Consider the following 12,145-nt stretch of genomic DNA (forward strand, 5'->3'; position numbering starts at 1 on the left):
TAAATTGTATTATATCGTATATATATTAAAGTGTTGCTACTTTTTTCTGGGTGTCAATATTATAAATTCAAAATTGTCATTCTCAGCTACATTATTGTCATTCAAATGGTTCGTGTAATGGTGGAGAAGCAAGGAGAACCGGAAAAAACTGTAGTAAATTGAGAAATTTGCAATATAAAATAAATGATTAATTGTTGTCAATCCGAAAACGATCACAGTTGTTTAATCAAATAAATTGTCACGATTACCCTATATGTGACAAAAAAAATGTCGTCAATAGCAAAACAATGACATTTTTATACAAAAACACTGTCGCGATTAACATATTCATGACAATTAAAAAATGTCACAATAAATGAATTCGCGACATTTATTTAACCGTCGTTAATACACAAATGATGATAGTTATTTGTTGTCATAAAATAAAATATGACAGTTACTTGACGTCGTTGAATTCTGATTAACGACCTTTATTTCATGTCATAAAATAACTTATTGCGACAGTTTTTAAAAACTGTCATTGAAGGACTTTCCATGACTCCCGCTTCTATGACTGAAAATAATTGTCGCGAATTTCGTTTACGACAGTAAATAACTGTCGTCGTAGACCACTTTTGTACTAGTGCATGTTGAAGTTCTTGCAATAATGTACGAGGCCAAGTCGAGAATGTGTATGGCTAAGATCAATGACTCAGCACATTCATGGAACATGTGGCTTGTCTTCTAGTAAAATTATTCCAACAATACTATAGGAAGACAACATGTCATGTATAGCTCAAATCAAAGAGGGATATATTAAGGGAGAGAAATCAAAGCATATATTTCACCTAAGTTTTTCTACACTCGTGATCTATTGAAGAAAATGACGACACATCAAAGTACAACAAATTTGTTCAAAAATAACTCTAACAGACTTATTTACAAAATCATTACCAACCTTAATATTTGAAAAATTGGTGTACAACATTCAAATACAGCAACTCAAAGATCTCAAGTGAGTAATGTTTAGTGTCTATTGTCATGCATCAGTCCCTCCATATTCTCACTACATTCTCATATACCCTGAAAATATCAAGTTTTAACGATTATATAATTCATCTCATGTTGACAAATTATATCTAAATAGTGATATTTTGTGAATTTTGTTAGACACCCATTTAGATTTAGATAATTTGGAGAGGTTTTTATTTTCTTATTTTATTTATTTTAATATTATACTATCTCGTTATCTATATTCCCTTTGGTGTCTCCACTTTTTACAAGAAAATCTTATTTATAAATTGAAAAACCAATAAATGATAATTACGTCTTTTTTTAAAATAATAAATAATGCATTTACATGATAGTCAGCCTACGATACATATAAAATCTATTCGACTTTGGTGTCTCTTCATTTACTCATACAAGCTATTTGATATAAGAATATGAATAAGAATAAAATTTATTTCCACCAAATAAATATATAAGATGGGAATCGATAAATAGTGAAATTGGTTCCATCTAATTTCCTACCATTCATATCATACACCCTTGTTGATTAAAATTGAATATCGTAATAAGATCATATTTAATTGTTAATAGGATTATAGTATCACTTATCATATCAATCGTGTGGTTTGAAATCACTTATAAGAACTTCCCACTCATTTTCTTGTTAGTTGAATCTGGACAAAATAATATTTATATTCTAGATCGATGATTAATCTCATATTAGATCGATAACTTTTGTTATTTGTTTAGATGTACATTTTACCATACTCAATGTTAAACACAACTTGAAAACGGATAAACTTATATTGGACTTGTGTTATAGGTGATTTCTCCCATGGCTTAAGATCAAATTCTTTTTTACTTGTATTCTTATATAATATTAATATTACTAAAAGGAAAAGGAAAAGGGAATTAGAACCAAATTTATTCCAAGGGGAAACGTTGGGATGAGAATAAATGTTCTCATATATTTTGTTCAAATTTAGAATCTTAATTCGAAAAATTTTTTGCAAAGGAAAATGATTCTCCTTCAAGGTTAAATAAATTAGAAATCAAAGTTATTTATATTATCATATACAAAATAATGTATTTAAATTCACATTCAATACTTTTAAACCGACTTAACTTTATTTGCTGATTTTTGTTCTCTATTAGTTGATTTTTGTATAGTTCTTTCAAATAGGGAGATCTTACCATTAAACTTTTTGAATGGTGATCGATCTGTGATCTTTATTCACTTTTAACTATGCTTGAATTGACAACTTTATTAGTTGAATTAGTTACAAAATTAAATAGTTACTTTTGAAAGAGAAAATTAAGACCTTAGGTAAAAAAAAAAATAGTTGGACTTATAGATTTACTTATTTGTGTTTTTAGTTACCCTATATGGACGATGATTTTCTAACTAAATCTCGAAAAACTTTATTCGAAAGCTAAATGTTGTACAATTGTATTACATGTGTGGTTGACGAGGAAGAATTCTTAGACTACAACACTACATGCATGTGGTCACAAATTGAATCAACAAAATATAAAACCTCCTTTGACAATATATATTTTTTTTTTGTACAACGATGAGAGTAAGAGATTGAACCTTCAATCTCAAGAGATGAAAATCATGACAATATTACTAAGTCAAGCTTACTTTGAGATGTGCTTGATAAATTTTGCTTTGTAAAACTATTTTAGATCAAAATGGGTAAATGATACAGCTTCAAGAGCTTCTTTGAATATGCTTCCATAAACCGTAATTGTTTTAGCTCACTCAATAAATCAAACCCAAAAATTGTAATCTCTCCATAGGCATCAAGGTCATACCGTTAGAATCACAAACAATAGACCCAAAACTCACCTCACCATCAAGGACAACCAACAATAATGTTGATTCTAGGAAACCTGTAGAAAAAGGTCAAACAATCAATTCATGATCCAAAGATTCCATTAGATTCAACTCCCACCCGAGGGATCCAAAGAAATGAAGAATGATCGTTAAAGACCAAAAAAACCTATATTTGTGCTAGGTTATTGATCTAAACCCAGTGACACGAAGGACTGTCTGTGTTATAAACAATTGATTGACATGAATATTGCAAGTTGATAACAAGAATATCACATGCTTGAATGAGGAGACATGCATGTCTTGAGAAAATTTACGTCTTGGTAGAGGTTAGGTCTACAAAAAATCGAAGCATATCTTTGTTACCGTAGAATGCATTGAGTGTAAACATAAGTTATAATCATACTTGTGTGCTAATACATTACTTATTTTTTTCACTCTAAAATTTAGATAAACATATTATATAAACTCTCTAATTCTATAATCATCTTTAAGCATTTAAAAATCAATATAGATTCTCACTTTTTAAATTTCAACAAAATACTTAGGGTAGATTTAAAGTTTTAACTTCTTGATGAAAGTATATGAGTTACGTTTTTTGGATGGTTATATGTATGAAAAAAGCTATTTGATTTGAAATTAAACGATGGAAAAATGGATGATTTTTAAATTACAAATATGTGGTTAAAAAGTAAAAATGCATTTAGAAACTTTGAAAATGCATTTAGAAAAATTGTTGGTTAAAAATGTATAGGAAATGAAAAAATGTATAATAAAAAAATTAAGATTATGTAGTAAATAATAGAAAAGATTTAAAAGGAGTAGATGTAGAAGAAGGTTCAGAAGTGTATGTAGTTTGAGAAGCAATGAGAGTTCCAGAATTCAAAATAATGCTTAAAATTGTTTTTGAATTAAAAAAGTACGAATACGTATAGATATATATTTGTGAATTTTGGAAAGTAAATGTAAAACAGAGGTTGCTTAGGTTGGCGTGTTAATAATAATAACAAAGGAAGGCTTTTTTTGGAGTTTGTTAGGGACACGCGGTCGTGAGAGCAAACGACGCCGTCAAAAGAATTCGGTTTCGAAAAAGTCAAAAATACAAATATTATATAATTATATTATTTAAAAAAGAGAAAAAGAAAGAGAAAAAGAAAAGAGTTTTGGGATTCCGAATTGTAGTGGGACTAAGGATTTCCAATTTCTTACATTCCATAAAACGCAAGGAAAGATCCTTGTCTTTCTCTTACGCACCGCACCACACCACACCACACCACAACACTCCCTTCTTCCTTTCTTTTCTATCTTCCTTCTCCTCCTTCCTAATTCCTGATTCCCAATTCCTATTTCTATTCCCCTTCATCTTCACTTTTTTTATTTAAATCAATCCCCACATGGCTTCTTTCTTCTCCATTCATATTTCTCTATCTCTTTGAGACTTCTTCTCACCCATTTCCTACCATATCATTCTTTTCCCCTATGGACAACATTTCAACCTTTGTCCTCAATGGAGGATCCATCAGATTGCCTGTTGGATATCGATTTTGCCCTACAGATCAGGAGTTGGTCTCCCATTACCTGAAGAGGAAGGTCTTTCATTTGCCACTTCCTGCTTCTATTATTCCTGACGTCGATATCTTCCTCACAGATCCATGGGCTTTGCCAGGTTTCTTCTATTTCTCTACAAAACTTATCATACACTTTCTTATTATCTGGATTTTGATGGGATTCTTTGTTGTTGTTCTTGCTGTTTTTGTTTCTTGGTTAGGGGATTTGAAAGAAAAGAGATTCTTTTTCAGCAAACAGAAGAGTTTCTTTAGGAGGAGTGCTGGGTGTGGGATATGGAAGTCTATTGGGAAAGAGAAGTTGATATTAAGCCAAGAGCCGATGAACCAGTTGGTTGGTTTTAGGAAAACTTTGGTTTTTTCTGAATCTAAGTTTTGTGAGAGAACAAGTGCAACTCGGTGGGTCATGCATGAATATCGATTGCCTCCCTCTGCATCTCCAACAACTCCCAACTCAACACAGGTAAAGACAAGTTTGACCGTCGACTTGTACTAAATTACCAATACTACCCTTTTTTTAAAATATATTTACAATGAACTGATTCCTTTTTTAATTCTGTGAGTTTGTTTTTCTTTTGGTTCTGGACTAATTGACTACAAAATAAAAGCAGATTGAAATGGGGGATTGGGCTGTGTACAGCTTGTTTCAAAAGAGAAGAAGGCCTAAGAGGCAAGGGGTGGAAGAGAAGCAGAGATTGAGTGTAGCCAAGGAGGCAAGCGTATTGGATTTGAGGGTGGAGGATGGTTGGGAATTTCCACAGCCTTCTTCGTCAAGTTCAAGTGGAGTCACTGAAGTTTCTTCAAATGCTACAGATCAAGAAGAGAGCAGCAGTAGTTTAGGCTTAGGCTTAGGCTTTTCTTCATATTTTTCTCAAGCTCACGTGAGAGGGGTGTGACTTAGAGATACCCCTCTTCTCTTCAGCAGCTCAACGTTTGATTTGTTTTGTTCTGTTTTGTTTTGTTTTGGGTTGCTCTGGCTCTGATTAAGTAACGACAATGAGTCAAAAAGAGAAGAACCAAAAGGAAAAAAAGGCAAATTTAACTTGGGGGAAAGCCAAAAGAGAAAGAAAGAAAGATAGATGTCTTTTTTACATTTCCACCTTTTCAATGCAATTTGAGTTTCCCACCTTTTTGTGTGCCCTGGCGATAATTCTACCAAAACTCGGTTTTCGAGATAATCATGAGGGTGGGGGAGAAGGGAAAAAAGTAGCACCTTTTCTATTTCTTCTTTCTTTTTGGTATTTTAGCTGACTATAAAAAAAAGCCAGAAGGCCAAAACTATGGGGCAAATGAGACAATCTACAACTCGTCCATAATTATGAAAGATAATGACAAACTTAAGCATCCATTAGAGAGGGCGTAGTGGTATTTTGGTATCCAATTTAATAGATAATTAGTGGAGAGTGAGGAGCCTTCATGTGAGGCTATTCGTAAAGGCATCTTTGGCATATGAATTTGATACCCCATCACTAGTTTTAATATCTTTGCAAACCCTCGAATCTCCACGACTTTCTTGATTTTAGATTTTTATTGATTTTTTTAAGAGTGGGAGAGAGAGAGATTCTCTCATCTTCAATAGCTGTAGAGGTATAAATTATTAGATTTGGGTTGGATATGTTTTCTCCTAAAGAATGGGGTTTGGTCGAGAGGGGATGGCTGAGCAAGATTTTAAAATAAAGTAATTGTATTTCTTTTATTGAGGGAAAATGTAAATTTGAAAGCTTTGAGCAACACAACGCATCCTCACGGTGAGCTACGACCTACGGGTATAAGATTCTTTTTGTCTACTAGTAGAAGACCTAATAAACACAAATATCCAGGAACTCTTCTTTCCAAGAAAAAAGAATACATGCATATATATATATGTGTGTGTGTGTGTGTGTGTATATATATATATATTGTTCTGCTTCAATATTTCAAGAATAATAATAAAAAAAAGAATCCTTCTACAGTTGAGAAATTTCCTGCTCTTTTAGATTTGTGTTCAGGTTCAATTTTTCAAGAATTCAATGTTTTTATATATATAAACAAGCAAAAACGACGTGAGATTCCCTAAGCAGCAGAACAGTAGTGGAAGTCTAAAGAGATATAGTTGAATGGAGAAGCAAAAGTTAGTTTCTTGCCGCAGAGGTTTTAGAATCTTTGAAGAGAAGATGATCTTATTAAAACGAAGGTAAAATTCTGCACGCCACAATATTAAAGAAGAGAGATGAAGATATATAGAAATTTAACCTGTAAGTTCTGGTGTGTAAGCCCCTGGAGTGGACCTGTCATGTCAATTTCAGAAATTCATTAGCAAGTACGAGAGGTACTGGTGTTTGCCATGTTTGTGTCTGTCTATTTAAAGCAGCTAGTAATGACATTTGCCACAACTTTTAAGGCAATAATCTTCAACAATACGAAAAAATAATTTAAAATAGCAAAAATATTAACTCCATCGCACAGTTCTATGGATAAGTCATCCACAATATTCAATTAAGAAGTGGTTCGTCAAAGTAGCAGCTGATATTACGCAATCCTTGGAAGTGATCGACAGGAAATCTTCCGAGCTCATCGAATAGAGGGTTTTCGTTTCAAGTTTCAATTTGTTTTTTATTTATTTATTTATTCTTCAGAGTATGTCTGTATTCGAATGCAGAACCACCAGCAGGAGCTGCTGACACAAGTAATATGCCAAGCCCGCACGTCTTCAGCATAACTTTATTCTAGTTTGAAACGTTAAAATAGAGACCCTGAAGCAAACCAAGGAAAAACTAAAAGGAGCTAAGAGAAGAACATAACCATATATTGTAACATGATACCCAGTTTTCTTATTCGATTAATCTGAGACAGAACCAATATGTGCACAAGGGGCATGTAACGGCCGTTCTGGCTCATCTACAGAATTCCAGGTGAATGCAAATCAAGCTAATCCCATAATCTTAGTCACTTCATTTGCAGGTCCTTCACAAACAACCATCCAATTCACTAAATGAAAACTACCCTCCATTTGCAGAACATTCACAAAAGAAATTCCTTCACGATCTTCTCAATAACCGTAGTTACTTCATCAGGCCTTTAAAGGCTAAACTATAACAACTGGAAAGATAGAATAAATGACATAAATTGAAAAGGAGAAAGTGTCCCCTATAGGCTTCAAACTTTCTTCCACTTTTATAACTCACTCGGGACTCTTTCTACCATAGGCTCTTAAAACTGTAAGCATATTGGAGTACCAGAGTAGAAAACCACGTACTTCAGGAGCCATGACGTAGAAGTAATAGGAAAAACACAGCCACGTAGGGAAAAGGAAATGGTTGATACTATAATCAAATACAGCACCATCACGCAACCATACCAAGTTGAATCGTGAACACGATTATCAACTAACAGGCAAATGTGAACTAAAAAAGAAGAAGATGAGATACCTCAAATTGCAAACATATTCGCCAGGTTCAGTCGAGCGCTTGGTATTCTATGAAGAACAGAAATACTTCCAATTTCTAGTTTTTTATGCATCAAACAAATTGGTTTAAGGAATTGTGTACGAAGAATATTTTGTCAGTCTTCATAAATATTGACGGCACAATAAAACTATTGAAAGCATAATACACTACAGATATAAGAATAATGGAATCCTAAAACATAATAGTGAACCACGGCCGCCTCATGGATGGAGAAAGGAAATTGACCTTTCATTGTGACCCAAGAATCAGGTTTTACACGACACTATTTTCATATCATATTCGTATTATATTAATATACTCAGCGCATGGCTTGTGTGATGATAGTCTAAACTGCTCATAAGATTTTACAGTCACCAATAATCCCCACAGGAGCAAACGCCGTCTTTAAAATGATGAAACCTACTTGAATCTCTAACAATAATTTCCCTTTCAACAATCTGTGAGATCACCTTGATTGCAGCATGACAGTCTGTACAAGCTCTCAAGTTTTTCATTACCACGATTGGCGACCCATCCGGTGTGTTCATTAGAGCAAATGCAATAGCAAAGCGTTCACTGTGGTATTTAAGAGATTCAATTTTAATAACCTCATCCACATCGTGAAGGGCACAAGTTGTGTCGGGCTTATATCCTTTCTTCTCCATTTCCTTCGATAATGCATTGATCTTTCTCAAAATCTTCTTCATCTCGGGATGGGACTTATCATTTGCTGAGAATACATGAGTCTGATGTTTGATTTCAACCCAACTATAGGCTGGGACCTTTCTAACCCCCCGGTCCCTCATTGCCTTCTTGACCTTTGCAACATTGTCCCACTGACCAGCTACCGCATAAATATTGGACATGTTGATATAAGGAGCAGCATCTCGAAGATCTTCCATATTAAAAAGCCGATCTGCTGCTTTCTTTGCCAATTCATGATTCTTGTGAATTCTGCACGAGTTTAGTACCGAGGACCACATGATCTCAGAAGGCTCAAATGGCATTTCAGTCATTAACTTTTCAGCTTCATCAAATCTTCCATTTCGACACAATACATCAACCATTGATGTATAGTGTTCCCTCTTAGGAGTGACTTCATAAATTTGAGTCATGGAGTTGAAGTGCCAAAGAGCTTCTTCGACGAAACCACAGTGACTGCAAGCTGACAAAACGCTGAGGAAACTAACAGAATCTGGCTTATAGCCTGACTGAATCATCTGCTGAAAAGAATTGAGCGTGCCGTCAACATTCCCATTCTGTGCATAAGCTGAGATTAAAGCATTCCACGAGACAGAATTCCTCTCAGGCATCTCTCCAAAAGATTTTATGGCATCTGTCATGCAACCACATTTTGCATATGTATCTAGCAACGCGCTCCCAGAATATACATTGGACATAAACCCTGAACGAATTAGCAACGAATGCAGTTGCCTTCCCAAAGAAATTGAAGCTAGATTTGCACATGCTCTTAGGATACTAGCAAAGGTTGCTTGATCAGCAGGGACACCAGTTCTTCGCATGTCACTGAATACATTTATTCCTTCTTCATGCTTTCCCTTCTGAACGTAGGCCGAGATCATTGCAGTCCATGGCACTGTACTTTTGCAAGCAATATTATCAAATATCTTCTGAGCTTCCTTATCTCCGTTACATTTGGCATACATGTCAACCAAAGCATTTTCTACCCGAGATTCAAAATTTGCTCCAACTGTAATTGCCTGACAATGTATTTGCCGACCCATTCTCAAATTAAGACTACTTGTAGCTATGCTCAATAGTGTTGCAAAAGGGAATTGCCTCCGGTCAAATCTAGTAAACTGTAATTTCCTGAAAAGATCAAAAGATTCTTTGAATTGCCCATTCCAAGCATAACTTGTGATGACTACATTATATGATATTCCATCTAACTCTGGCATCTCATAAAAAAGCTTCCCTACCTCATCCACTTGGTCATGCTTTGAGTAGTAATCTAGTAATGCATTTCCCACAAACACATTCCAAACGAAGTTGGTTTTGAGAACAAAACCATGAACCTGTTGTCCAAACTTTGTGTCATCTAGACCAACAGCAGCAGATAGAAGGGCTGCAAATGTAAAGTCTGAAGGTTTTATTCCACTATTGTGTAGTTCTAGAAAGAGCTCTATTGCTTCTTCATTCAATCCCTCATTTGAGTAACCTGTCATTAAGGAATTGAAGGTTACTGTGTCTTTGTTTAACATGTGCTTGAAGAGCTGACTAGCTAAATATAAGCAATGGGTTTTGCAATAAGCATCAACCAACGAGTTGCAAACCATGAGATTGTACTCATATCCAAGTTTAATGACATGGGTATGAATTTGAACAATCACATTCTTAGTTTCCAATTCCCCAAAGCCTGATAATAAAGTCACTAAAGTCACATAATCTGGTTCTATCCCTCCCCTTCTCATATCAGCATAAAGCCTAAACGCTTCTTTAGATTGGTTAGATTGCAAATAACCACCAATCAAAATTGTCCATGACACTGCCGTACGTTCCACCATGCCATCAAACAACTCTCTAGCTTTAGATAACTTACCAAACTTAAGGTGACCAGAAATCATCATGTTGAGAGAGATTGTATTCTTGGCAGGCATTTGATCAAATACCTGATGTGCGTGGACAAGATCTCCTCTCTCGAGAAAGTTGTTGACCTGGAAGTTAGAGCGGCATGTATTGGGATTGAAGCCAGTTTTGACAATGTGTGCATCAATTAGATGATTACTATTCAAGGACGGCTTTGGAGCTGGAGAGTTTCTTAGAACAAGGTTTTGAAATAAGGTCGCTCTATATGGCTTCATAGAAATTCAATTACTATTCACCCACAGAATTGAACACCACATATGTATGTGTAACACCAGCTAATGCTAATGAGTTTTCCTTAGGATTGAACACAACAGTGTGCCTCATACAATCAGGCCGAATTTAAAAAAGCTATAGGCATAAAAGAAAACTAATGGGTAATCACAAATCCAAGATTAATACACTTACAAGCTCTTTAGTGTACAACCATGATGAGAAAATTGTAAACTGCAAGGGGGTAAGGAAAGTGATTTTGAATCCGAAGATGACTTATAGTGTACATTTCCCAATTTTTGAGACAGCGATTCGTTAAATTTTGGAGAAATGTAATGAATGATTAGTGATGGCGTCTTCATCTGAAGTATTGGCGTTTTCAGAGAATTTTGAAGTGAAAACTTGATTCGAAAGGAGATTGGAAGTAAAAGGAATGAGATTGAGCTTCGTTGAAGTTGGAGAACAAACGAAGGCGCGAAAACTTTGATCCAACAGAAGAAAACGAGGGGGCGCGATTAGCTAAGTGGCTGGGGCTTGGTATTGGGAAATTGTCCAAAGCCGCGCCCTCCGGGTCTCACATTTCAAAAAGGAAAATTGGAACAAATAGGGTAAAATTATAAAATAAATATAATATACAACCATTTTTAAAAACACCAAAATAAATTAAAATATTATAAATTCTAGCAAAAATTTTAATATACTTCTACCACTGTCTTTTAATGTCACTGACAGAAATATATTAGTGTCTATCAATATCTATTATTGATAGAATACAAATTTTTGCTATATTTATAAATATTTTGTCAACTTTGTTATTTTTGACAATTTTCCTATAATCTATAGCAGAAGTAAACAATATTTGCAAAAGTAGCAATGTTTTATGTAAACTTTTTAAAATGTCAATTCGACCTTTAGGTTCCTTTCTCTCATGCTATCAGTGATATCATGCTATTTGAGATGGTTTCTATCAATGACATCATGTCTATATGTCAATGTGTTTTTCATGAATATATCAATGAAAAAACCAGGAAATCGCTAGCACCAAAGGCCAAGAGATCCATTGCGGGAAGGTGGGTATTTCAAAGGTAATTGGATTGATAAAAATCTACCGTCGACGAAGTTTGAGAGTAATTTAAAATTCTTGTCGAAGCAACCACCGATGACAAAGAGGAAATACTTTTATAGAGTGGAGAATACGGTGACATCGAAAGCGGATAACCCAATATTGTGTGAAACCGGTGACAAGGAGGATTCATAAATTTGCTTGGTTGTTTATGAATCAAAGCCTTACGAAAGGAGTGGCCGATAAATTGTGTTCCATGTATATGTTTATTTAATGGTATTTGTACACAGGCCATTCTAAACCTCCTCATCTAGATAGAAATAAAAGAAACTGGAAAGCGTATAACTACAAAAGAATATGAGTTGCAAGCCAAGACATAGGTATAGAATTCTCAAACTTTTCCTTTAAAAAGCATAACCACAATTTTAAAATAACGAAAATATGAATA

General features: G+C 34.5%; 2 protein-coding genes across 3 annotated transcripts; one reads left to right on the plus strand and one right to left on the minus strand.

Annotated features, from left to right (window-relative positions):
- The first annotated feature begins 4,001 nt into the window (after positions 1-4,001).
- Positions 4,002-5,520, plus strand: LOC101216980 (NAC domain-containing protein 83). Of its 2 annotated transcripts, none has more exons than XM_011653243.2 (3): positions 4,002-4,493; positions 4,596-4,855; positions 5,001-5,520. In XM_011653243.2, exons 1-3 carry the CDS (start codon positions 4,307-4,309, stop codon positions 5,286-5,288), a joined length of 735 nt encoding a protein of 244 aa, XP_011651545.1. In that variant the 5' UTR covers positions 4,002-4,306; the 3' UTR covers positions 5,289-5,520. The 2 variants fall into 2 exon arrangements, with proteins under 2 accessions (XP_011651545.1, XP_004148002.1); XM_004147954.3 differs by having other exon boundaries at positions 4,015-4,493; positions 5,004-5,520.
- A 2,296-nt stretch (positions 5,521-7,816) lies between these two features.
- Positions 7,817-11,225, minus strand: LOC101222186 (putative pentatricopeptide repeat-containing protein At2g01510). Its single transcript, XM_004147972.3, has one exon. The coding sequence runs from the start codon at positions 10,637-10,639 to the stop codon at positions 8,189-8,191; it is 2,451 nt and encodes an 816-aa protein (XP_004148020.1). The 5' UTR covers positions 10,640-11,225; the 3' UTR covers positions 7,817-8,188.
- Between the last annotated feature and the right edge of the window lie 920 nt (positions 11,226-12,145).

This window comes from Cucumis sativus, chromosome 3 (genome assembly GCF_000004075.3).
Source record: "Cucumis sativus cultivar 9930 chromosome 3, Cucumber_9930_V3, whole genome shotgun sequence".
In the NCBI taxonomy this organism is placed as follows: Eukaryota; Viridiplantae; Streptophyta; class Magnoliopsida; order Cucurbitales; family Cucurbitaceae; genus Cucumis; species Cucumis sativus.

Bases quoted from the DNA above. Each gene is read 5' to 3' on its own strand.
- LOC101216980 (XM_011653243.2), top strand. From the start codon at position 4,307: ATGGACAACATTTCAACCTTTGTCCTCAATGGAGGATCCATCAGATTG. The intron at 4,494-4,595 runs GTTTCTTCTATT...TTTCTTGGTTAG, and splicing joins AGATCCATGGGCTTTGCCAG to GGGATTTGAAAGAAAAGAGA. The intron at 4,856-5,000 runs GTAAAGACAAGT...ACAAAATAAAAG, and splicing joins CAACTCCCAACTCAACACAG to CAGATTGAAATGGGGGATTG.
- LOC101222186 (XM_004147972.3), bottom strand. From the start codon at position 10,639: ATGAAGCCATATAGAGCGACCTTATTTCAAAACCTTGTTCTAAGAAAC.